The sequence below is a fragment of the Phaenicophaeus curvirostris genome, chromosome 5, assembly GCF_032191515.1.
Source record: "Phaenicophaeus curvirostris isolate KB17595 chromosome 5, BPBGC_Pcur_1.0, whole genome shotgun sequence".
In the NCBI taxonomy this organism is placed as follows: Eukaryota; Metazoa; Chordata; class Aves; order Cuculiformes; family Cuculidae; genus Phaenicophaeus; species Phaenicophaeus curvirostris.
The window spans coordinates 10,860,101-10,887,499 of NC_091396.1; the positions used below are offsets into that span (position 1 = coordinate 10,860,101).

The 27,399-nt window shown below is 42.0% G+C and overlaps 1 protein-coding gene across 10 annotated transcripts in view; it reads right to left on the reverse strand.

Annotated features, from left to right (window-relative positions):
- Window positions 1-27,399, reverse strand: part of TEAD1 (TEA domain transcription factor 1) — a 161,213-nt gene that overhangs the window by 18,413 nt on the left and 115,401 nt on the right. For 2 of the 10 annotated variants that reach the window (XM_069857544.1, XM_069857550.1), the window contains 7 exons: window positions 27,003-27,065; window positions 18,608-18,619; window positions 17,278-17,412; window positions 17,040-17,086; window positions 16,067-16,128; window positions 13,952-14,076; window positions 1,335-1,508 (listed from right to left, as the gene is read on the reverse strand). In XM_069857544.1, the coding sequence (XP_069713645.1) occupies window positions 1,335-1,508; window positions 13,952-14,076; window positions 16,067-16,128; window positions 17,040-17,086; window positions 17,278-17,412; window positions 18,608-18,619; window positions 27,003-27,065 (618 nt within the window). Of the gene's footprint in view, window positions 1-1,334; window positions 1,509-13,951; window positions 14,077-16,066; window positions 16,129-17,039; window positions 17,087-17,277; window positions 17,413-18,607; window positions 18,620-27,002; window positions 27,066-27,135; window positions 27,217-27,399 lie in introns of all 10 variants that reach the window. The other 8 variants (XM_069857542.1, XM_069857551.1, XM_069857540.1 and 5 more) reach the window with 7 other exon arrangements.

Here is a 27,399-nt window from a genome sequence, read left to right on the forward strand (position 1 = left end):
TCACCTGCCTCTTCCAGGTTCCTGTTGTGTATCAGCTCCCAGTTCTCTGCTGCCTCCTGTTCCTGGCCTCTTTGCTCAGCTGCCCTCAAATGTTTGGTCTACAGCTCCCATGCCCAGTTTTAACCCCCATAAATTTCTCAATGGATTTCTTCTGCAGTCCAGCATAGGTGTTGTTCAGTGGTTTATCTATTCTAGAACCAGATTTGAGAAAAATAATTCTTCCTTATCCCAATCTTCCAGTTCCAAATCTGGTGCCACAAAAACTTTTGACAAGATATGAAGTCTGGGGTATGTACAAGGTAGAGAATGTTTGAGATCACATGGATGAACTTTAACTGAAAGCAAAAAACACCAAGAAATTTGATCATAAGCAGTGATTCCAGATCAATCTTTTCCAATTTCAGCACTGATTTCATCAGGTTCTGTAATTAGAACCTGAATATGCCCCTTTCACTGAGGTTTTAAAGACAAATTTTAAATGTTTAGATGATAACTGTTGCTATGAACAGGAATATACCACAAAAAATATCCCAAAAAATTAATGAGTAGAAAACCTTTAGCTTAAGCACAACCTCCAGGTTTGATGATCCTTTGGATGAACCTATAGTACTGCTGACATAAGATTTTGTAAAATGCACTAAGAAAAACCTGATCTATCATTGACATTTATCAAAACTAGATCAACGTTCAACATCTCAGCCTTCCATTCAGTTTTTGATTTTTTCACTCTTGTTCACAACTGATACGAACAGATGTAAGTTCTGGAGTGGAGTCCCATGGCTGACTAACAAAAAGGCAAAGGGAAAGCAGATGTGCTCTAGCAACCAAAAAAGACATTTCAGAAAAACCCTGGAACCCTCCCAGGCTCACAGCTGTCCTGCTGCACACTTGGTTCAAATCCTTCTTACTCCTATCTGCATAAGTGTGGACTGATTGCAGGACTGATACTTGCACTATTTGCATTTGGCAAGACTTCAACATTTGAAACACTAAAAAGCAGTCTCCGTTTCTGTGGCTTCCCTGTTTTTTCTTGAACCACTAGATGGCAGTTCCCCATTTACAAACGAGGGCTCTTGTTACCTGTTTGCTCCTGCCCAGCAGCTGTGTCAAGCACAGTTGAGACATGCATCTGCCTTTGTATGTCATCTGCAACACAGACGTCTTGTGGAGCTGTCAACAAGAGTGGCTCTGGGCCAGCATCCTACCTGAAGGATATACAGCTTTGCACTTTTAAATGGCAACAGAAGACATTTCCACAAGCACCCCGCAGGGTGCTAAATACTAAACGCAGGCCTTATTGACAACAGAGGTTCTCCGCATCATGTCTTACTCACCCAGAATTTTACGAGGAAGAAAGCATTTTGGGGCCCCTTCCCAAACAGTTCCTTTAGACCGCCCTTCTTTTCAGGAAATTTGTCATAGATCTGACGAATGTCCACCGATTCAAGCAGTGGGTCACTGTAAGAATGGTTAGCATGTCCAATGTGTACGAAGAGGTGTTTATTGTACTGCAAGAAAGAAACAGGAAAATCAGTGCTGTACAAAAAGAACAGAGGTTTCTTAAGGCACAGATCTGTGTGTGCTCCTGCAGAGGGTAGTGCGCTTTGATGGATTAAATGACTCGCACATTACTCCTGGGACTATGATTTTCTGCAGTATGATTTCCATGAACAACTTAGGGATTGTGTTGTAGTCTCTTGCGAACAAGGGTCAACATCAAAAAAACTGTGTCCCTGCTGCAAACCACAAAACATGATCATCTTCAAGGGAATAATTTACACTGAAAGACCCAGCAGCAGCACAGTGATAAAGAGCCCTTTGCGGAGCATAATAAGATGAATATGCTCACAAGGAAAGCCTATTTCTGCCTCTTTAAACCATATCTTTTAATGTTCCATGTCCTCAGAGGCTGAATTTCTTTCTGCTAGCGCCACAGAGCCCACACATACACCTTCTGTTTGTTAAACCCCCCCATACCACTATTTATAGTACATACTAATAACTGTTAACTAGAAGATATGTAAGGGATTTTCTTTTAACTCCAGAATGACAATAACACAAAAGCCAGTTACTCTCTGTTTCTGTAATTATAGGAGGGATCCTCGTTGTATGCCCTCCAGTATTTTGAGTCACATAATAATAAAGAGCCAAACTTTTAGTACCTCCCTTGGGAGCTAGTTCTATAGACGACCACCTCTGCCAAAACGTATTCCACTTCAATTTCCTATTTCTTAACTTCATCCCATCACACATCATTATAATCATAGATCACCTCAGCAACCTCTTTCCTGCCTAGAGGAAATCCTTGGCCCAGTGAGGCCCACAGCAGCCCCCTACGGGGTCTTTCAGGGGCTGCCATTTCTCCAAGACAAGAGCATCTTTCAGCACCTGAAATGAAACTGGAAGGACGAACCCCGAAGACTCTCCACTACTCAATCAGCAGCTCACAGTGTCACGTGAGCAGAGTGAAGGAGTTTGAGAGAGACAGAATTAAATACTGGGGTTTTCGACCATGCAGATCACAAAACATTATGCTAACTCAGTTAAAGGAAAGCTGATATGGAGTCAATGAACACTACAAAATCCTGCATATTGAACAGACACAGTCCGTAAGGGGCAATTCCCAAAAGCTAAGCACAAATAAAATATTTAAAACCCCAAAGCAGACCTAATTTTTAATATTTTGTTTACAATTTACCTGCTGAATAAACAAATTGAAATGACAAATCTAAACTAATTGGACATCCACTCAGAGCCTTCCTGGGTGTAAGCAGTCTCTTCTCTAGCAGATGTCCAAAACTCTGGGGAAAAGGAAATGGACTGGCTAGATTTCTGCACTTAAGAAACAAAATTGAAATCTATTTAAAAATCATCTACCACAGTGAAACCTGAATTTAGAATCAGAGAACACTCATCAGTGTATCAGGCCAAAAATGAGATACGGTCCGTGCTTTTCACAGGGTTGTATTTCTTCTTTTTAATTCTGTGGAAGGAAAAAAGGAAAGCATAACACTCCACTAAGATGCGTGCACAATCAAGTCCTAGCCTAAGAGCACTAATTCCGCAGATTTTTCTTGTATCCCTCTTTCAAAATAACGCCATCCCAGCTTCTTCTGTGCACAAATAGAAATCCTGTCCCACCTTTAGTTAGTGCCTATGGAGGCCAAACCAAGCAGAGATGATCCAAAGAACCTATTTGTGTAAAATCTTGAAGAGTAAAACAGGCATGGCAGAAAAATAAATGGTCAGTTGGGAGCTGAATGCATGAGTGTGCCCACGAACGTCAGCCAGCCAGCCTTTACCCAGCACTGGTTTAACCTGCATGCTGATCATTTACACACGAGGCAGGAAATCATTGTACTGGTTGGCGACCATGAGTGTTAACAGTGTCCACGGTCAGATTTACTGCGTTACTTCACGCAGCAGTGGCAAAAGTGGACTAAGGAGACATTTTAACATGGTAAAATAAACAAACAAAACCAAAACAAAAAGTGCAATATAATATAAGAAAGCACCGTGGTTCCAGCTTCTGGGGTTTTTTTATACTGTTGTCACATATTTAGCTTGCAGTATCGTAAATAAATAACTAAAAGCCAAGCTGAATATTTCTTGCAAATCTTCCTGTCTGCTGAAAAACTTAGAACTGGGAACTGCCAGGAACACAAGAAAGGGAGTCCAGAAACCTGCTCCTGTTGCCTTCCTAAGCTATCAGGGGTGAAGTGCAGGAGGACAGAGCATGAGCTGGGTCACCAAACATGGCTATTGACAGAGGTCTGTCTGCTATCAGGCAAGTATCTCCATTTTGAAAGTAGATCAGTCTTCTCTGAAAACCTGAAGTGATACGTTTCCCTTTTCCCAGCACCTTTATAGCCTGCCTAGAAGTGCCCAGCAATAGTGCTCTCCCTGAGGATGTGAGAGGCCCCAAAGAGTGACCAGGTTATTATTTATACGGGGATTATTTCCTCTCAGTCTTGTCTGATGGATTTGTGCCAGGTTGTACAACCAACCGCATTTTTACAGGAAAAGAACTAAGAGCTCAGGTTCTCCTGCACCCAGGAAAATATCCTACCCAAAAGGGAAGATCTCTCTCCCAGGCCCAAGGGTGGCTGTGGAGTGAAGGAGGAATGGAGAACTGTATTTATTTTATAGTTTGGCAACTACAAATTCCCAAGACAATTCACACACTGTACCTTATTCTGCAAACCAGGAAAATATACAAATTGCTCGGTATCCAGACTTTAGTAAAAGCAAACACATTTATAGGAACATAGACCATGAAGTCTTAATACCGTTTAAATATAAAAGCGAAGTAAAAAGCAGCTGTAAAGCTACCACAGTTGTCTGCAGAGCTCGCCAAAGTACCAGATGCTGCTGCAGCAAAATTTCTGAGCGGGTACAGTAGGACAGATGGTATGACATCACCTGACAACATTCTTAGGACATAAATGTTTATTTTGATATTGTAATGTGTGATTATTTTCTCCTTATGTTGCTGCAATTCCTATGCTAAGTACAATCATTACTAACCTAATTAGACATGACACATTTCTACAAACTAACAAATGATAATATAATATTAAGAGCAGAGTAAATGGACACTTAAATGATCCCTATCATTTTTTTATACAACACACTTCATGACAGGAATTTATGTGTAAATAAAAGCAAAGCGGCTACATTTTATGGCTTTATTTTTGAGCCCATTAGTGTCTAAAAAGCTTAAAAACATCCTCATTATATTGAGAATTCACTGTTCTTTTAGACTGAGTATTCCAGAGACATAGAAGCACATTAGATGCCAAGGAATTTACTCATGCTACAGCATTTGAAGGATTTGCATCTGGCATTGTGTTAATAATGTGCTTTAACTGCTGTGAACCATCATAGGTCAAATCCTGCATTTTCTGAGGAAAAAAAACTACATAAAAATACAAAGAACATTTTCAGCTCTGTCTTCAGCATCTGCATTACACAACATGCCCTGGAGATGGCCGCCTCTTACTGAGCTCCTTTCCTTAAAAAATTTTAACTATCCAAAGAATGCAGTAAAGCCATGAAATATGACTGTTGTCAAATAATACCACGAGAAAAATTATAATCCACTTAGGAATTTAAAAGAACCAAGACAAATTGCCAATGTCAGGGGATGCAAGCATTTAAGCTGGTGCAGAACAAAGACAAATCACCTACATTTGTTTTATCAACCAGCATATATACTTGTAACAGTTACTCACCAATTCCGCGCTAATATTCTAAGGCAACAGCCTTTCTGGCACATGAAACGCAGGTTTGAAAATTCCTGTAGCGCTCTCTGCCACAACCCTGTGCTTCCTCACACCTGTGGAGCTAATGCCAAGCCCTGACAAGTCTGTATAGGACCAAGTTTTTTATTAAGCAGTGGTGGCCAAGATGCAGAAGGCAGTGAATCCAGCCTTCTCATAGTCTTGGTGCAGGCTAACTGGGCATGCAGAACTGCTGGGGTACCTGCTCCTTTGCTTCCCCTGTCCGTTTGGGCCCTACAAAACCTTACTGAGCAGCACGCAGGGGGCAAGTGGCTCCCTGGGCTGTGCTGAGGCAGGGTGACATGGATGTGGAGGTGGAAGGCAGGTGGGCTGAGCAAGAGCCCTCAGCAGTCACTTCTGTGCTTCACAGCATCCTGACTGCAAGGGCACTGTGCCCTCCTGCTGCCCCCAGGGGAACCAGCTGTGATTTCACACCCCTGAACCACACTCGCATACCTAGGAGTCATCTCCACAACAGTGCAGGCAGTAGCTCCCCTGCAAATACTCCTGGCCCTGGGACAGGACAGCGAGCTGGTGGCTTGCTGGACCTCACACACCCATGGGATGGCTGAGCAGGGCAGGGAGGTGGCAGCACGTCGCTTCCTTGTCTGCCCTGTATGGCCTAATACCACTACCTGGCTAGCTGGGCTGTTGCATGAGATTGGTAGGTTCCTGCAAATTTCAAGCACAAGAACCATGAGGATGAGGCCATCTATATATCATTACTTGCAGCGACAAATCCCTATGACAAAATATCATGGGGAGAGGCTGGCAATTTGAAACAAATCATAGTCTTTTGTGTCCACACAAAATCCACCACCCAAAGGAGAAGCACATCAAAAAAGCTTAGCTGCAGGTCTTCTCTCTCCCTAACACAGAGGGACAGCTTCATGTCTCTCTTTGGACTGAATATATTCTGTAGTGGAAGTCACAAGGATTACCACTGCACTTCAGAAGGCCAGGTGAGTGGAAGGTATGTGGGACAACCTGGGATTTCATGGAAATGAGAGAAAACAGCACTGCTCAAGTGCCTGGCACCAAGCAGAGATTCCCTCTGTACCTCCACAGACCGATTCAACCCATTGGGTGTTTTAAAAATGTACCACTGTCTGTGTAGCAACTGTATTTTTGGAGAAAAAAGGAGTCGGGTGAGGTGCACTGATTAAAAACCAAACACTAATACATCAACAGTCTGCCTGCCGCTCTAACCTGTATCCTTCCCAGCCTTAGCTCTGCTGTCTCACTGTATCTTGTAAATCTGACACACTTTAATTTCCTGCTGATGTAAGAAAATCACTTGGTCTGCCAACTATTTTTCTTATTTCTACCAAAACATTACTAACTGAATATTTCATTTCTGTTGCTGTTGTCTTCCACTGAAACTGACTGGCAGTTATATTTATAACATTTTAATGCTATAACTGGAGTCTGTATCAACTCCTGTTATTAAGGTTTTTAATACTTCCCTGGGAAATGTTAATTGAGCTTTCTGTGCTTGTACGCTATGATACAACTGCATGGTCAACTATGTCTTTCAAGGTTGCCCACCCATTAAGACTCCTGCCTGGATCTGCTCAGGGACTGAATCAGGAATGTGAAGTAAAATGAGGTCTTTGGCTACTTTATGGTTGCAGAAATGGGGAGGCGGGTGATGAGCAAGGACCCTAGCCCTGACATATTAATGTTGCCTAGCTCTTCCTAGCTATTGCCACAGCAGTCCCAGTGTGAAACTGGGACTTGCTGGTTGGGCAAGGTGCTCACATAACATTTTCATCAGCTTTCCTTCAACAGAGAAGATGCATCCTTCAGTTCTGACCTATCTAATTCGAGACCTTGCGGTCCCAATTCCAGCAGTGCTGAGTGCTCAGATGGGAAAATTATGCCTGAATATAGGAAGCCCTCAATAATGCCAAGTATTCTGCAAAATCAGGCTCGCAACAAATCAAAGTGGACCCTCAAAATCAGTGGCCCATTCATTCTTTTGCACCTGAACTTCTTGGTTTGTCAAATGTGAGTAATAATCCTCCTTCATCTAAAAAATGACTGCATGAATACATCTGTGAAATGCAAATGGGGGAATTATTAATTCCACTTGGAGGAGAGGTTAGACAGTGCACAGCCAGCAGGGCACAGGGCCACACATTTCAGCAACAGAAGAAAACAAACTACTGAATAGTTGCTTATCAAAGAAGGGCCATCTACATCTACACTGAATGAAGCAGGAACAAATAAACATGTGAGCATGTAATTAACTGCCGCATTGTCGAGCAGACACACAAGGACATTTCCCAACTTCTGAGTAATTTTGGGGTGGGTGCAGGGGTGGGGAAAGCTGCAGTGGAACAAGATGGGAAAATATGGAACAGAGGCAGAGGCAGGTGCAAAGCCCCTCGGGGTGAGCACGAGGGCAGATGCTTGGGGTTTAGCACACAAGCAGGGCAGGCAGTGGAGGAGATGCACAGCCCCAGCCCACTGCCAATGGCAGCCCAACCCACACGTCCCCCCATTCCTCCTCCCCGGGAAGAGCACAGTGCAAGGCTGTGGGAGGCAGAGGGCCCCCCACAGTGATGACGCCCTGATTTAATGGCTCTCCTGGGCTCATCGCAGGGGCTGTGTGCCTGGGCTCTGCTCCAGCTACCCCACAACCTCACTCACTCAACTCCTTCCTTCCTCCCTCTCCAGTTTCTCACTTCCCTGGTCAGAGCAGGTACCTCTCAGGTGGCTGCCCCTATCCCGGCCATTTTCAGCACCTGGGCTTTGTGAGAGCACAGGCTGGGACACCGGCAGGGCTGGGGCATCAGCCACGGTGTGAGGTCCAGCAGAATGAGGTCCCATGGCTGCTGGCACCTGCAATCGTCTACAGTTATGCAAAAGTAGCACTTTTAATTTTGCTGGGAAATTTCCAGCAGCAACAGGGGGTTTTGAGAAAAGGGAGAGAGTGTTCGTGAAGGCAGCAGTGAGAGCACAGTCAGGCTCCAGCACTCTTTCCAGCCCTCCTTAACACTTAACGTGGGCTAAATTTGAGGAATAAATTATGCTCGGTCTTCTCTATCCACTCCACCCTAGGACCTTCCCCTTGAAGAACCCCTGTCCTGACTCCGCAACAGGGCTAGGGGAGCTGGCCTCGGCTCCTGCCACATCTCCCTCAGGTCCCCCAGGAACACTGCCAGCCAGAAGGTTGCTGTGATGCTGCGGTTTCAAGATTGGAGCATGTGTCAATACTGGACTCCCTTAAAGCAGTTCCCTGGTGCTTCTAACTACGTTTGCCTCAATATGAACATTTTACAGAGTATGACATTCATTTCCCAGGGCCAACACTTACCTATCCAGCGCTGCGAAATAAATTACTGTGCATTTAGTTAAACTTTGTCTAATTTTAGATTAAAATTCCCTCGAATCCCAAGTCTGTCATTCCAAGATATTCATCCTAATGTGAGTTTGCTTCCTCGTCCTTTTGCATCACAAAGATGCTAAACCAAGGACTTGGTTCCTCACGAGTGAAATGTTGAACTGTTTTTTATACAGGGAATACAGAAAGGATAAACAATGCTTGTAACAATGGATATTATTCAAAGATGGAGGGCTCCTTTTGAAAAGACCTCATTTATTTTTCATCACTTAGGTGGTTTGATTAACTCTGGTGAATTTTACTGCATTTGGCTAATGATGGCAGGCTGTTTTTATGGCCCTTGAGCAATAGCTTTCACTTTCTGGTTCTCAGGCACAATTCTCCCTGGGCTCACAAAGCCCTTTTACAACAACAATAAAATCTGAATTAAAACATAAAGAATATTTTATTTCTTCAGCACTTTTTAAAATATATTTTGAAATATGGAACTAACACAATCTGGCAGTTTGGATAGGTGGATTAATACTGAGAAAAGCCCATCAGCCATGTTCTTTATAGCCCTGTATAGTTATTTTAGATGTAAAGCTGTCTAAAGTGCTCAGAGTCAAAATGAGCATGGCAGCAAGAGTGAGAAACCTCAAAAAGAAAGAGATGGAAGGGATTTTTCTTTGGTGGCAGGGTTTTTTTTCTGATTGGAAAGCAGGTTTGAATATATATAAAATAAAATAATTGGAATTATTATGATTTCAGTATTATAGCCTTTGAGTTTTATAGCTACTTGTGTAACAGTCAACTGCTTAGATCCCTTCTAATCTGCTTGCATACTCAGTTTATGTTTGTAAGGGAACGTGGATTACTTAGTTTAAGCATTTGTCCTGAAGTTTCACAGAAACACTACAAGACTCCCATTAAGGAAAACCCATCTTGAAAGCAAGAGATGAGTACATAAACTTGTTAATGTATTAAGTATAAAGTTATATTGGGTAGGCAATAATTAAAGATAACTAAAACTGTGGTGCTTGGCAGCTTCAACGCGCCATTTAGGATTTACAGTTGAGCACAAAATGCTACAGAAGGAAAGTACAGTTTGACATTTGTAAACTGAATTGATTTTCATGTAAAAGGAGTAGTAATTTTACCTATCCTTAGCTGCAGAGTCAGTATTCCAAGATTTTGCAACTGTGCCATCTTACAGACTATCTTCTGCCATGCAGAGTTACAGTGAGGACTGTTTATTGTTTCCTTTCTGTAATTTTTTTCTTTTGTAAATGGAACAATTTCGTGGCTAGGCAAGGGGAAAAAGTCAACAGCCCTCCACAAGTGACAGAAGCTACAGAGCACATTTCCAACCCACCAGAATGCCTACTCTAAATTAACATAACTGCCTGACGTTGAGGGGCTTTTGTACTTTTAAACACCAATTGCCATTGGAAGAACCCCAGAAATGTTTAAGGCCCCACTTCGACAATGAATTCCCTGTGGGTGGACCTTTGTGCCCACGCACAGCCCCACTGAAGTTGCCAGGAGTCATCATGGGCAAACAGACCTAAATTTCTAATTGCTGAACAGGAATATAGACAGCAAGGGGCCTCCCAGGATCATTCAGTCCTGTCCCCAGGTGCTATGTCAAATAAGACCATTTCATAAACTTCCAGGTTACATTTTAAGGTGGAATTGGCCTATTTGCCCCTACTGCCATGAGGCTTTCTTGGCCTGGTTTGGGTTGGGAGGTAAAAAGGGCCATCTTTTTTAATAAAATTGGAAACTCATTTGATCAAAATAATACTTTATGTCCTTTTCTGTAAAAAGCCAGAAGTGTAACGTACATATAAATATCCTTTTTTTTTTGAAGATATGTGAGAACTGTAACATGGCTCTCATGTAGCAGCATAGACATGCACTAGTTTCTGAGGTCAGCAAAGGCGCAGAGGCATAGAGGAGACGTTGCAAGCACAGCACATGCCTACATGACTTCATATGCACATTGCGCAAAACACATCTTGTTTGGCTTGCTGATTTTGTTATTTCTATACTGTGCAAACCATATCTGCAATGAAATGCCACACCGACACAAAGGTGTCTAAAAACACAGGCAGAATTCATTTTTTCTTCAATAGCACTAAATGAGGCTGGAGCTTGGCTCTCATACCCAAGGAGGACTTTTGGAGCACTGCGGGTAGGGAGGGCTGGCAGGAGGCAGGGCTCCTTAAAGCTGTCTCTGCAGACAGGCATGCATCACTAACGCTGCCCAGCACCCACTCCCAGCAAGTGCAGATCTGCTTTTGCCCTGGGAAGTGGTCACACTGCCATGGCTTTTGGTTTTGTTTCTTTTTTTTTTTTGTCCATGCCCTCGTTTAAGATCTGAATAATCAAATGTACTTAATTTTATCTAAACAACAATTCCCCTTCACCTCGCTCCCCGACAATGACATGCTGCCCACAGCGCTCCATCCCTCAGCTCCCCAAGCTGCCCGCCCGGCCAGCCCAGGCTGTCCCCACGCAGCCCTCATGCAGCACTGCCCTACTGCACTTAGAATCGTAGAATCACCAGGTTGGAAGAGACCCACCGGATCATCGAGTCCAACCATTCCTGTCAAACACTAAACCATGCCCCTCAGCACCTCATCCAACCATCCCTTAAACACCTCCAGGGAAGGTGACTCAACCACCTCCCTGGGCAGCCTCTGCCAGTGCCCAATGACCCTTTCTGTGAAAAAATTTTTCCTAATGTCCAGCCTAAACCTCCCCTGGAGGAGCTTGAGGCCATTCCCTCTTGTCCTGTCCCCTGTCACTTGGAAGAAGAGGCCAGCACCCTCCTCTCCACAGCTTCCTTTTAGGTAGTTGTAGAGAGCAATGAGGCTCTCTTGCAGCACGGGTGTATAGAATGATCTAAACTGAGATTCATGTATGACCGGGAACTGACTTTTCTTCATGTCTTATTTTTGCAGTGTTACAGCATGTGAGGAACTGTTTTTTTAAGAACAAGTCTGGCTAGTTTGATGCTTTTGCCTCTCTAGTAACACTCCTGCACAAAGGCTCTGCATTTAAAAGGTGGGTTTCTCGGTAATATGCTTGCAAGCTGGGACAAGTGCAGGTGGGCCTCACTATGCATTCAGGAATTCCAAATAATGTTATTTTACTCCAAAAAAAGGCTTTGCAGTATTTACAGGGCCATTTTGGGTAACCTTTTATTCAGGCCTCCACTCTTTCCATGCAATGCAAGTGGCTGTGTTGCATTCCCCAGAGTCTGCAGCTGCCTGAAAAATGAGCATCCCAACATGTCCCCAAGCTGCTGGCCCACACAGTGAGTAAGCACAACCAGCTCCAAGTCGTGTCACCATAGCAGAGCAGGACCTGTGGCTCCTTTCAATGCCAAAGCAGCATCTTCTCCTTTTCAGTCTGTCAGTCATGTTGCTAATATATTCACATCACTCAGCTGATGTCATGTCGCAGACACCAGCAGTTTGATGGGCAACCACGTTATCTGTGAAGAGCATACTTGGCCTAAGAAAGATTTTTTTTTACAGGGAAAACCACAAAAGTTACTTGGATGCTGAACTCTGGTTCACTGTTTTACATAAAGCCACACAGAGGCTCTACACCATACACACCCATGGGCTTTGCAAATCATTTTGTTATATAAAAACCTATAGAAAAAGGATTATTAGATGGTGTGCTGGTAAAGCAATAAATCAAAATACACTGAAATGCCATTTCATTCACACTCAGCACCATAATGCTGAGCATAGCATAGCTACATCCTGTGTTCCTGATAGACTTGAGGCATATGCATAACACCTTGGCGTGCAGAAATCTGGATAAGGCAGAGCCCACAGATCAGGAGGACATGCTACATGGGGTCACCAAGCCAAGGGCTCTAACAGTTGCATATCAATAAGGCTGCCTGATGAGAAAACCTGTATGTTGTATTTCTGCATCTGAAGCACGAAACACTGCCTGGATGAACTGGATGTCTGGGGATGGAGAAGTTGTTCCAGCTGTGGATTAGTCTGGAGGACACTAAAATGAAGCTTTAGCCCACCGGAGCCAGGACTGCTGGGAAAGCATGGCAATTAGGGCCACACAAAGGGAATCCCAGGGAAACCATGCAGTATCTAACACTCAGGTAAGTGCTGAGATAATTGTAGCTCCTGCAAAACATTTCCTCCCTCAAACTTAATTGAACCTGGCAAAACGTGATATTTAGCAAACCAACACACTGCCACATATTTAGTATATGAATAGTTGAGATATGGTATATTTTCATTGGGATGTTTCTCTGCCAGGAGCATTCTTCTGTTCTACGGTTTCTGGGCTATGTCTCCAATCTCCATTATGCAAGGTAAACACTCCCTGGATAACAACCTTGGCCAGAGCCTGTAAATGCTATGGCTTCCAGTGTTGAATTATAAAAAGCAAGCGATAGCTTCTCGCTGCTCCAAGCTACTGTATTTTACCAGGAATCTGAACAAGAATGGCCTGTCTACATCAGCCATTCATGACAGTATTTGCTTTTCAGAAATTATCTCAGTAAAAACTCTCAGGTTTGAGCTGAAAGAAGCTCTTTTGATTTATTTGTGATGCAGTGCTAGGCTACTAACAAATGTTCATGGTAAATATATGATGACAAATATCAAGGTTCAAGGCTAACTGGAGTAGATGAAACGTTGCAGTCAACTCCATAAAGTACTCTTGCAAATGTAGAGTGGAGACTAAAATCAAAACAAAACAAAAGCCTTCCTTTGAAAATAACTAAAAAAAAAAAATCCAGACTTTGGATTGGACCCTAAAACAGAATTAGAGATCAAGGAAGGCTGAACAACTGGGCATCTAGACAGGTGGTCACACAGTGACACAGTTCAATGGTACATGCTTGGGGTGCTGGAACCAAAAGGGACAATGCTGACACTCAGAGGCTATCCCAAATGTCAGATATTTAAAATAATACAGATAGTTTCTACGCAAGTCTTTGTTTTGTTTCTGTTAGGAAATAGATTAGGCTTTAGCTTGAAGTTTCAAGTACTGAATTATTGCCAAAAACATGATGCAATTTGGTACAACTGCTAAACTAGGTCAACAGTGAGAGACGCGCCATAGCAAACCCCACCTGCTTTCAGAGAGGCCTCTTACTTTTGCAAATGGGGAAAAAGAGGGCAAGAAAGGAAAACATGGCACTACAGTGAAAGGAATATGATATCAAGTAGTAGCAAATGCAGAAACACCAGGTGTGTTTGATCAAGCTTATCCCTGGGAAGCATTCTCAGAGGGTGGGGAGCAATGGAAAAAGTTGAAGATTAGCAGACACGAGGGCAACACTTACTGATTCGGGATCCCTCTGCTGTTCAAGGAAAGCCGAAAACTCCACCAGCCTGAGCTTGGTTGTACCAATTGATCGGCCCTGCCATGCAGGGACTGAGGGAGCTGGAGCTGACGTAGGCTCAAATCCTAAAATAAGGGAATAATTTTCATGAAGAAGTTGATAATTCCTCAGTTTATATTTTCTGAATTAAATATAATCAGGAATTATGCATGTGGCCCTTGGATTTTTATATTAATTTGGGTAAATAATGAATTCAGAATGAGTTAAAATTGGAAAAACACATAACAATATGTAGAAAAAGAGGTCCAAATCCAGCAAGCTAATAATGGTACAAATAAAAGACCTACTTCTTTATTTCCTTGAGGCTGTAACTCACCGTAGAATTTTTGTTTAAACTATATACTACAGAGATTTATAGAGACTTCATGTAGACTTACAGTTGACCCTTCCTCAGAAATTGGTAGCAAGACTCACAGGAGATATTAATGCCCTGGGAGTCAAGTGAACTGGTCTCCATTTCTGGCTCCTAATGTGCCACACGTTACAAGTAAATCACCTCTTTTTTGCCTATTTCTTCTGCTATTTTCAATTCCTCTCTCCTATTTAGAGTATAAGGTTTCCAAGGCAAGGGCTGTCTCTTACTATGTATTTGCACATTGGGTCTTTGACTTCTTTTGGAGCTTTTAGGCAGCATTATATTACAGATAATAATAAATAATTACTGTAGAGAGCTGAATCATACCCTAAAAAGAAAAAGAAGGTTTTAAATTGATAATAAAGAGGGAATGACATGATCTAGAGAGAGAAGAGATGTTAACCACCACCTCTAATTCACCTCAAGAGAAAGAATAAATGCTATCTCTTGCTGCTCATCATGGAAAATTAGATGAGAAGGAAACAAAACAGTAAAGGAAGAAGGGAAAGGCAGCAGCTCAAAGGCAAAACTGGTCTTGGGAGAGATGCACGCACAAGGAAGGCATAGGAGAGGCACTAGAAGTTAGAAATCAAAGATAATCCTGAACTAGTTTGAGAATCAGAGAGAGGTTACAAGTACTGTGTTGTCCACACCCCATAACGAGAGTATTACAGTATCTTGACTCCAACCCTCAAATTTAGGCAATGAAGGTACAAAATTTGTATGAAATAGGGAATTATAAACATGACTGGTTAGACCTGAACAGTAATTCTAATGAAGCAAAAACTCATGCATGAGTTTTGACTAGTTTGGAAATACTAATAATCCTATTCTGAGAGAAAACGTGGAAGAATAAAAGATAATTCAAAATGTCTGCCTTAGAAAACAATGTCATAAATTGGGAATATTGAGAAAAAGGAAATAATCAGGGATGCAGAAAGGCAACCTTAGTTTTAAGCATTAAATAGCAGCAAGTTAGAAAATCATAAAAAAAACTGGGTGAAGAGCCAGAAAACTGCTGTTCAAATAGGGTAAGGAGCATGGTGTCATTTGGCAAGGGAGATGTAAAGTTAGTTATCATCTGCAAAGAAATAACAATCTTTCCTGAAATTAGCTATGAAATCAACTTGGGAAAGGGAGTAGGGAAGAAGCTGTGGAAAAGCTTGAGCTATTTGAGCGATGGAAGTCTGAATAAACATAGGGTACTTATCAAAGTGCTACCAGTCAGAGCAGGACCTTCAGGAGGGGAAGAGTTACCAACAACCTGATATACAGAGATATTTTATACTTAAGGCTAAACAGACACGCTTTTGGAAGTTTTTAGCCTCAGTTTGAAATAAATTGCGGCTTATTCTTATTATGGATAGAAGTGAGATTTAGCTATTAAAAAAGAAACATATGTCTTATTACTCATTTTATACAAAGTATTTTCCTACAATGTTGGCTGGAGGTCACATACCGCACCTCCTTGCATATGTATTAGTGTTTCCTACCTAACATGCAGAAACAAACAAAAAACCCCAAACCCAATGATTTTCCCTCATATGTAATCAGATAATAGGACATTGGGACTGGTGTCTGGTTTGGCTACAGGGAGCACTAGATATGGAACAGTGACTTTGTCCATCTCAGGAATTAATACATCACACTCAGTACACAACGGAAGTCTTTTTAAAGAAGAGGATAAATGGAAGAATTACCTGAAATGGGAGCTGTGACTGATGGCTGTATAGGATAGGCCTGCTGAACGAATGGCTTTACACTGGAACAGAGAGTTACACAAAAAAAATCATACACCATGCCATTCACTGGAAATTCCATTAGAGTCACACAGTATTAAGAAAATACATGGTTAATAATCTTTACCCACAAACATATCTCTTCCTTGTGTAGCATATTTAGCAGATAAGATATTAAAGAGGTAATAGGAAGATAAGGGGATGAGAATTACACCCAACATCTTAAGGCAAGGAGCTTATATTCACTCAGCCATGCAGTAGGAAACCTGATCCATCCATTGCAAGAGTCGCAGCACGCATAGATGGTGATTGCTTTGACTCCCACTAAATCCAGAAGACACTGAACTAGAGGGGCACAAAGACTCTCATGGACCTTAAGGGAATAAGGTAGGGGAGAAGCTGATAAGTCTGGGAAACATTGCTCCAGAGACCAGTGCAGGGCTGAAATCATAACAGTGGTGCGAAGCCTTCTTTCTCCTCATGGTGCTGTTGCTGCCATGGTGCCGAAGGGTGGTGGCCCCAGTAACCAATAATGGACCTCATGCAGTCACCTGCTGCCCTGCAGCAAAATACATCCCCCTTGCCTCCAATATTGCTCACATATTTAAAAAAAGATGGAAACGTTTGCGCTGGAAACTTATTTGCAGGCAAAACCTTACCAGCTGCTTCCCTGGCACTATCACTGCATCTCACCATGCAATGGGAGAAAAGGGAGTGTGCTTATTACATATTCAGCCTCAGCTGTGAGGTCTGAGATCCCTTCTAACCTTTCAAATGTGCATTCATATCACTGTAAAGGCTCTTCCTTTCCCTACAACTCCTTTTTAGAAAAATGTGCAAGTTCTTGCTTCACTGATATCCTCTGGTAGCAAAGTGCAGTGCATGAGCCAGCCCCACAATGCATATAGAAGCGTATTTTAATTTTCAGACTTACTCTTGTGAGGATCCAGGCTGCCCCGTTTGAATCATGCCTGGCCAAAACTGAAAGAAGAAAAACAAACAAACAGATCCACAATTGTTTTCTTTGTTGAAAGATTTTGGATATTTCTGAACAAGCATGATTCTTTTTGCAAACACAACTGAAGGCATTAATCCATTCAGTCAGCCTTAGTTTTCTACTGAACGCTGTTAGAGAAAACAGAGATTTTTTGGGGAGTTAGCTAACAACTTACCCCAGGTGCCCCAGGAAATGTAGGACGGGGAATTCCTGGCAGGCCGAGCTTGTTGTGAATAGCAGTAGCCGAGACTATCTGAGCTGATGACATTGCTGCCATGTGCTGGAGTGCTTTGTCCTTTGCTGTCTGATCCTTTAACATGACAATTACACGAGGTCTTAAAACATTTGGCACAACAAATGATGTTAAATAACTGCAGCTACAAGCACATAACTAAAAATTTAAAAAGCCACACAGAAAATGCAAAAATAGCAAACCATGCAGGAAAAAAAAATACAGCACGGAGTCTAACACTTTAACTACCTCAAGGCAAAACCTCCTCTCAGACATGCATGGTAGACCTGAATTCTCACAGTCTGCTCTACCAACACACAGGAAGCTCTGGGAAAGCAAACTGCTGCCCACTTGTTTATCTGGGCAAATTCTGCTCATTTTAAATCAAGCTGGACTAAACACGGTCTGCTGCTACGGCTCTCTGCAGGACAGGGAGCACTGAGATTTGAGTTCTATCATTTAGATCTAAGAGAAGTTTGCCTTTCATATTATACTGTAAAATGAGAACACAGAACTGTGACTGACTCGCAAACAATGTCAGATTTTTCTTCATGCTTAGAAAACATTTAGAAACATTTTGTAATTTGTTTTAGATAAGGTATTTTAAAAGCTAGATTACAAAAAAATGTAAATAACATTATAAACTTCCAATTGTAGTATTTGACTGATTTACAGTGTTCCCAAAGAAAACAATCAGCCATACAATTTCTGCTGTTTTCAAGCATACAGGAACAAGTTTAGGAAAAGATGAGTTGTTATTGATTACTTGTATTAGAGTAGCGCTTGGAATCCTAGTCACTGCCGAAAACATATGATCACAGAATAGAAAAGGAAAGCCTCTTAATGCAACAGAGTTAACCAAGTGGATTTCTTAGGTCAGGTAAAATAAGTAAACAACAGACTGTTACTATCTGGTAAACTAGGGATCCTCATCCAGAAGTACTGTATTAATAAGTGCTGCTATTTAGGGACATGACTTAGAATAAAGGAACACAAGCAGTATTAGGCAAGGATTTTTTGGGGTTCTTTTCTGTTTTATTTTACAAGCAAAGTAGCAAGCATGCTGGCAAGAGATGCATGCTCTTATGTACGACATGACTTTGCACATATGCTCCCTCTAAAGCTTATATGTAGTAGTACTATAGGTGAGCAGTTTCTTCCTTCGAATAGCTCCTTTAGAAACAGCACAGGCTGAAAGTACAGGAAAAGCTAGCCAAAAATTCTGCCAAGCACAGCTAAGGTACATAATACTTGGTTTAGTTAAAATACTTACCATGCTTGTTACCTGGATACAACAACAAACAGTTTATTAAAATGTTTGTGTAGAATAGCAGATTCTTAGCACAATTATGAACAAAATAGTAAGAGACAAAGGAAGAGCAGTTTGCTCAACATGAAATATCAGGTTTAAACAAATGCATTCTTTTCACCTAGGGACTGATTCATTAAAAGGAAAAAAAAAAGGATAAAAAAAAAAACAACAAAGCACTGGGAGGAAATAAACCCCACCTCCCTGTGTGAAAGCTGCAGCTAATGAATGAAGAGGATTGTTGCTGAGCTTGTTTCTCTGATCTGTGCAAGGAGCCCCTGTGGGCGCCTCTGTGGGATGCAGCCTGGGAGAGCGGCAGGTGGAGCAGGGGAGTAGCTGGTCCAGCAGTGTCCCCACTGTGCACCTCACAGGATGTGAGCCTGAAGTGCAATCCGCTGCCTGCAGCAGCATTAACACCTGCAGGCTCACCTGAGCTGCCTCCTGCACACTGGTCACTGTTTCCTGACCTGTCTAAGCCTCGGGTCTGCCTTGCCACAGCTAACAGTGCATCTATAGAACAGCTTCTGTCCTGCTGCTGTGCAGTGGGACACAGTATTCAGCAGTGCATGAACAAAATGTGGTGGTTTCTACGACTTGCAGTTTCCCATATTAGCACAACTAATTCACTGGCTAAGCTGGAAGTCAGCTCTGGCTCTACCAGCCGCTGGCATCATCACTTCCTGCCCCAGGGTAGCAGGCTGTGCATAGGAGGTTTGTGCATAGCATTTTTCACTGTCTGCCTCTGGATGTCTACAGACCACTGGGTTAAAAAATGCTTTGGTGCATGTTAAGAGGTGGCAGCATCCTGAGATTCATGCAGCTCTCCAGAAAGCCAACCCCTTTACCCTCCTGCACAGTAAGAAGGACCCTCATCATGAAAACAAGGAGATGTGCTTAAGCAATATGGAGAAGCTAGCCCCATTAGGCTTTTTCGTACCTACTCCCCCGCTTTTTTATTAGGTGAGCTGGCTCAGAAATGCCAAACCATGCAAGTCTCACCCAAAACAAGTGTACAGGGAATCTATTTCCTGTGAGTGAAATGCGTGATTCAAGAGACACGCGTGCCTCTTGGCCCTAGTAACATCCAAAATGATGTGAGCAGCTTTTGTGACAACCTTTTCACCCTCCAAAACGGCTGTGGTACTACAGCCTCCTCTCCTGCAGCGCCTCCTGGTTCTAACCAGCCACACCACTGCCACCATGTGAAGGTGCAGCCAGTGCCTGCCCTCCTGCCAATTTCCCAAACTCATGCTGTTCTGCTGCTATAAGGGCCTTACTGCTAGGTGGATCTAAAATAAAGAAGAATTTAAAAGTAAAAGCTTTGTTAGGGATACAAAAGTTCTTATCTAGGAGCTATATGAGCCCATGGCAAATTATGTATCTATGACATAGCTCATCTCACCTCGCTTTAGCCATCTAAAGTCTCCAGTCTAAGGCAAACAGGTAACCCCTGTGAACACTTAGAATGCATTTCTTTCTTACCACACAACAAAATCAACTGCGGCACATTACTTTCTGCAATCAGATCACTATCACTGTCCAAGGACTAGAACAGGAGCCTGGACATCCAACTTCTACATAGCAACAGTTACGGTTGGTAAATCCCACCATAACAGGGATTTCCTTCAAGAAATTTTCCTTCACTTCCTTCAAGACCTTCTTTGCACAGAAGAAGGAGCAGCTAAGACCGTCCTGTGGAGCTCTTAGCTTCCACTAGCAGGGAGACAGTACTCCTTAATTTTAGGAACAGTGAGAGGTATTTCGGAAGGAGAAAATATCTTTTATATCATGACATGCGAAGGGATGTGCTTTCCTTCTTGCCAAACTGCTCCTTCTCACACTAGAATGTTCTGCATTTTGTGGTGGCCATTCATCTTATCCTCTTTGACTGATTACATTTTTAGGAAGATGGAGAGAAACAAAAACATCTAGCAAAACAGCTCAGAAATACAGCCCTTGCAACAGGGCTAGTCTTGAGGTGTTTCAATGACTCCTATAAAGTGTCCCAGTGGTGACAAATCTGCCAGCTCCACAGGACGTCAACAGACTTAGGACACACATCAATAGGAAGTTTTCACCTTCTGTAGGCTTAGGAACATCTGCATAGTTTGAAGATCAGTTTTTCTCTAAGTAACTGAAACTTCCATTCAAACATGAAATAAATCAAATTCAAAATCAAATGCAAACACATAAAAAGTCCTGACTTCCATTGGCAAAAAAGCACTTTCATCTCCAGGACCATTTTTGGAGAGCTGCAAGGTGGTGGCCTATGCTTGTATATTCAGGCAGACTTCATAGTCTTCAAAAACAAATGGGAATACCAGATTTTAAATCGCTTTATTGAAATTTATATACTAGCTTGTCTGTGATTTAAAAAAAAACAAAGAACAAAGGTATATGCTGTTTTGGGGGTTTTTAACACTGTAACGGAGGGAGCTTGTAACCAGGAGGGAATGAGTCTTTCTACCTATCCCTGCAACAGGGCTGCTTCTGGGATGAAACCTGGTAACTGATTAATAAGACACAATGGTATTACATCACAGTTTAGGCAGCAAGAGAAGTAATATATCCAATTAAAACAGCAGGGGTAATTTAAACAGGCAGATTACAGTAATTACCCAGGTTGGAATTTCGCCAGGACAAATGGGTTAACATCTCTACTCTAAACACGAACGTTTTTTTATAACCATAAATAGTGAAGACTTTGATTTCCTATCTTGTGGAGGAAGGTATGGGTTTGGTTTTACTTTCACTTGTGCGGCTCTATGAAATCCTTTTGGGTTTACACTTGTTTTTGTAAAATAAAAGTTCGGTCCAGCATGCTGCAGAGTCCCATGCAGAGCTTCGGCAGAGGCTTGGGAGACAGTATCTCCTACAGAAACATTAAATCTTGATGGAGCTTAAGGTATTCCTTGGGTAGGTCCCATCTGGTCTTGACCTGGCCTGACCCTACTTAATTTATGAGTTCTGATGGGATTGCTGCTGCCCAGGAACAACACTGGAGTAACAGACTGTACTCTTAGACAGCTGCCTTCCCCTCCCCTCGAAAGTCTATGCTGTGGAACATAACTAGTAATGAAAGTTACCAAAGTGGATTTAGAGTACAATCAGTGGAAATCTAGTCTAGTTCCACTAAACCCCTAAAATGTCATCACTGTAACGGAGATCAGGATCTGCCACATTTTAGCTGACTACTTATGGCAGCAGTTGCAAATATTTTGCTCTTGGAAGGTGCAAACGCTAAGAATCTAATGCAAGGAGACTCTAAAACTTTTAATGAATCAGACCCTTGAGGTTTACTTTTCACCCATTCGTTTTGGAATGCAAAATACATAGTTCAATTAGATAATAATAATTCTCCAGTATCATCCAATTATAAATCTTAATATCTATAAAAGCCCCACATGAAACGAGTTCTACATGACAAGCACAAAAGGATTTGTGCTTGACTTTCTTTTAATCCAACATAAACAGAAGAATAATTCGATCAATCAGTTCAAACGAGTTCTACAGCAAAAAATAAAAACTGTTATCCCAGAATGATAAATGGAGCTTTGAATATCATGTTATCTATGAGTTTGGGGAAAAAAAAATCTAAGACAGTATGAGGAAAAGTAAGCACAACAGAACACAATAATAATTCAAGAGGCCCTAAAACCTGTACCAATATTTAAAACACAAAATTTTTCTTGCAAGGAAAAAAAAATTACATAAGAGAAGAAACAACAATTGGCTCACAAAATGGATATTACAGTAACATTACAATAAAATAGATTCCTAATAAGCAATTTTGCAACTGTTATTTCTGTTCAGATCTCATATTGATTCAAATAACCTTTGCAATAATTAGCTGTAGCTCAAAAAAGATAAACGAATCATGAAAATATACAATTGTTCTGGACAAAAGATAGAGAGCACTTCAGTGTTTCTAGCCCTGATCTCCAATTTGCTTATTATTAGAGAAGACAGGAGTAAATACAAAAGCTGGCTATTTCAGCCAGGCAATAGCTAATGCCAAGAAGAGAATGCGCATTCAAAGCTGTCCCAACTTGCTGCCTAATGAGTAGCAATTAATCCATCTTATTGTATTTCAAAATGCTGAAGACTACATTCACATCAAAGGGAATTTTTCAAGGCTTTTATCATCGTTCATTTAAAAAGTATAGAGCTATCTTTAGCATTTTATAATTGACAACAATATTTCCTTTTTATCCCTCAATGCGGAATGTAGAATAAAGGATTTTAAAACATGTAATAGGTGTGAACTGTAGGCATTTTAATGTTTCTTTTTTGTCTCTGTTTAATTAATCTTGTGCTATGAAAAAATATCTGAAATGAAAGTCTAAAATAGATGTATATCCTGCTGTGAAGACCTTTACTCTCTATTTATGCAAAACTTTCAATCCATCTTTTCTCCTGAATAGACAGAGGTGACTTTCGCTCCCTGCCAGTACAAAGGTGGGAAACGCTGTAACCTAACACTATGGACTGGTGTATTTGACACAGAAATACAATATTGGAGCATAAAAATTCTGCTTTGCCTCCTCCAGTCTCTGCATGAGAGGAAAAGTCATTAAGAGGAGCCACCTTTCAGATCTGTCACCAAAGACAGCTTTACCTCAGCCTCTGTTTCCATTTTCATGAGGTGAAGTTTCTGTAACTTCAGGAAGATTTTAATAACCTCCAAAAGTTAAGATAAAAAACTCCAGAAGAATTAAAATGTACAACAGCCCTGGAAGGGCTGATGGGACTTTCTCTACTGGTGGTCTTGAAATGCAGCAATAGCAATAACAGGCAGAAGTTCTCTTTCTTGCAGGTTAAGGATCCATCCGTCCAGAGTGACTGTAGGCACTTACTATCAAAGAAAAGGGACTCTGCTAGACCATGCAGACTTTATGGCAAGCAGGTGAGATTTCAATCTATTAGATAATCTTCAATAATGCCCTATCCAATACCATGGGTGCAGACAACTCTGAAGTCTTTCCATCCATTTGGATTTTTGGAGAAAAAACGCTGGAAGATCTGCCTGCTTGCCATGAGAAGGATTCAGATGAAGGTGAGGCAGAAAGAAGCAGAATGAAGAAAGCCTCTTGCAAGGATGTCAGCTGGAGGACAAGAGCCTCCACACCATGTCTCTGCAATCCTCAAGTGCTTATCATTATTTCAGCTAAAAAAGTGCTAGCATGCAAGGAGTGATCAGCTTCTCTGCAACACACTGCCCCACATACATTTGGGAGGTGCACAGAGGGGATGTCTGGTGGCAAGAGGAAGAAGCATGGGAGACGGAGATGACCTTGGGTCAGAGTTGACTAAACTCTTAGCTATGGGCTGGCACGAAGGATCTCTGCATTAATGCATGGAGTGGCTGCCCTTCATGCTGTGGGTAGGAAATATGACATCAGATATATGTGGGTTTTTTAAGTTGTAACGGCTCCCCTGGATGCCACCAATCAAAGGTTTTACAGAGTAATTGCAAGCACCAGCTCATTGTTACAAGGATAAGATTAGCCCAGGTCAGAAACAGTGCTTCAGTTGGCTATCATCATCTTCGCAGTCACCTCTTCACCAGCAAACGTGGGCAGCATCCATTCCAGGACAAAAAGAGTTCATCATCTTCTTGAGGAGATTGATAGGGTAGCCCAGGCTGCTGCCAAAATCGCCTCCGTTGAAACAATGGGCAATCACAGATGCCAACATGTATTTACTTTGTCCTACTTTTGCATCAGTAATATCCTTCTCAGGCAGTTTTCAAAGAAAACTGGACCATACAGATGGTTCTATACAGGAATAATAAGAAAAACTAGCAGTGGCCCTAACAAAACATCTGGAGTAGCAGACATCTTCTCAGGTCCAAAACCAGCTGCTTCTTCCACTTCTAGGGAGTAATTGCAGCTCCGTGGTAGGAAAAGCAAAGGCTCTGTTTCTCATAAAGGCAGGTCCCTTATGGCACCTTCTTGCATTGGTTTCATCTCTTCCGTGTGAGGAGAAAAAGGTCTGTGAGAGGCTGCAGCTTCTCTGGAAGAAGCCTGTGCAAGAGGACTGATGTTGTGCCATGACACCTCCTTGCATCAGTTTCATCTCTTCCATATCGGAGAAAAAGGTCTGTGGGAGGCTGCAACTTCTCTTGAAGAAGCCTGTACAAGAGGGCTGGTGTTGTGCCACGACGCCTTGTTTGCTGAGACAAAGAATGGCAAGAAAAAGACAAGGGATAGGGGAGAGCCTGGCTCCTCCACCCTTCTTATCAACTCTCTAGCCAGTGGGTGTGGATGAATCATCAGGGCTCCTGGGGTAGCTAAATCCCGGGGTCACCATGATGACCTGCGAGCAGGAGGAGCAGGCTGGGACCCACTGGCCAGCAAGACCTGCTCGGGAAGGGCTGGGGCAGCTTTCGCCACCAGGGATGCCTGGAAGGTGGCAAGGCCAGGGGCTGGCAGACCTCTGTTACCAGCATGCACTTTGTCATCAGCATGGGTTGTAGAGAGGTGGAACCAATATCTCTGTAGAGCATTGTAGGGGTGGAGGTGGGAGACTTTTCCTGAAGCAATCAATTCCTTGCATGAAAATGGAGGCTCCCCCACATACTACTCAGCTGTGGAGGAGCTGCAACCCACTGTGGGCAGGGGCAGCGAGGCCTGAAGGCGACTCCTTAGAAAGAAAAAAACCCTCTGGATCTCTATTTACTGCAAATGGCATCTAGGCTAAAGGTCTCAAATATTATGAGGGTTTAGCTAGCTTCTTTTTTCTTTGGAAACCTTCAATAAAAGTCAGATAGCAGGTGCAGCACTTAAATATTTTTTTTTCTTTGTGTCTTCATATTTTAAGCTATTTTAGGCATTCAGAAAGGGAGAGATTTGAGAGCACTATATTCAATATTTTTGTCAGGCTCCTAGGCCTGTATTTTGGTATCTAAGTGGGCTTTCTGATTTCTCTTGCCCTGAGCGCCCACGAGTCCTTTAAAACTCGGAGAGCTGCTGGTGCTCTGCACCTCTGAAAGTAAGGCCACCTATTTATATACTTAATCTTAGGCATCAAGGATTGACAATTTAAGCTTAAAATGCTACATATCTCTGTATTATTGCACCCTCGGTTAAAAAGCAGTATGTTTAAGTTGTCTTAGTTGTTCCTTATGAACCCCAATCGCTCAGCCAGTGCAGCTAACCAGCCAGCCACCAACAGCCATACAAGCTTGCCAGCATGCTGCCCACTGCGGACGAAAACCCCAGTGCTTCTGTCAAGGAGGCCTGTTACAAAGCCAGGCTGTTATTTATACGCTGCGGTTCTAGGATCGTGGTAAGCATCCACAGTGCTTACTGCTTAGTACTGTGAAAATTGTTTTCTGAAAAATTTCGCTTTTCAGCTAGGGGGAAAAAAAAAAAAAAAGCCCCGTGATTTGTTCTCATCTGGAAAAAAAATTGACAAAAAGAAAAATGGAGGGAAGTAAATGATTTACAAGTTCCTTTGCTTTTTATTAAAAGGAAAAAGAATCAACAATGAAAACTGCAAAAGCTCCTCTTCCACTGTTAAGTAACATGAAAACAAAACAAAAAGGGTCTCAAGATCTCCACTGGAGAACTTGAAAAAACAAGCAATCCAAGAAACCCCTATTAAGCATTTCCAAGACTTCCTTTTTAGTCTTAGAATATATTTTATGGAAACCAGGGAAAACAGGGACATGTACAATTAATCACATCAGATTGAGCAAACGTACTTAATATTCCCTGAAGAGGACTCTGGCTGAGGCTCTCCAAAGATTAAATGTCAATATTTTACTTTAAAAAATAAAATTTCAGGGAAACTTGTAAATGGTATGTAACTTGAAGTGTTACTAGATTGTACTCTAGAAACACCTTATAGGTAGAGCAATCTTGATAAGCTGTGCTCTCTAGCACATGGAATAAATGATCTGGTTTAAATATTCTTGATAGCATTTCAAAAGCACAGACAAAAACATTTGGGAACGGAAAACAATTACCCCAATTACCCTTTTGCAAAAAGCAAAAAAAAAAAAGAAAAAGCATCTACACAACTGCATAAAACCCCCGTGTATTTAAATACACTCCTAGCACTCGACTGTTAAAAAAAAATAAAAAATAGACTAACAGGTTAAAAATCAGGTAAAGGTGCTGAGCTGTTACAAAGAGTAGTAGTTCACTTTGCATTTGGACAGTGTTAAAACAACGTTTTTAATGTGGATGCTAGTGCAGGAAACAGAGATTAAACACAAAGAGACGCAGACAGCTACCACATGCAGGAAAACGAGGTTACAGGCACAGCAGCACCAGGCACTCGCCCCATCACCGCGGGGAGGAGGAAGGGACAGGCATAGCAACCACAAGCCCAAAAGCAGAAAAGCGCATACCTTCAGCTTGGAATGAAAATCACGAGATTTCCTTCTGGCAAGAACCTGAATGTGACTAGACACCTGCAGGGTAGGGGAAGGGAGGAAACAAAGGAAAAGCCTGTAACCATGGAGATGAAAAGCCCCCTACAACTGGGCAAGCCAAACGTACCTTAATGGCGGCTTGAATTTCTCGAACTTTCTTTCTTGCTAAGACCTGTATGTGACTAGACACCTACATTTTTCAGGTTTATAGGGAAAAAAAAAACAACAAACAAAAGAAAAACAAAAAAGCAAATCAAATTTAAAATGTCTGTTTTTTTCTTTAAAAAAAAAGAAACTTTTCTGAGGGGAGGAAGTTATTTGCATCTTCAGTAAGCTCTGCTGTTAAAGATACCATATTCCCAGCCAGATACCA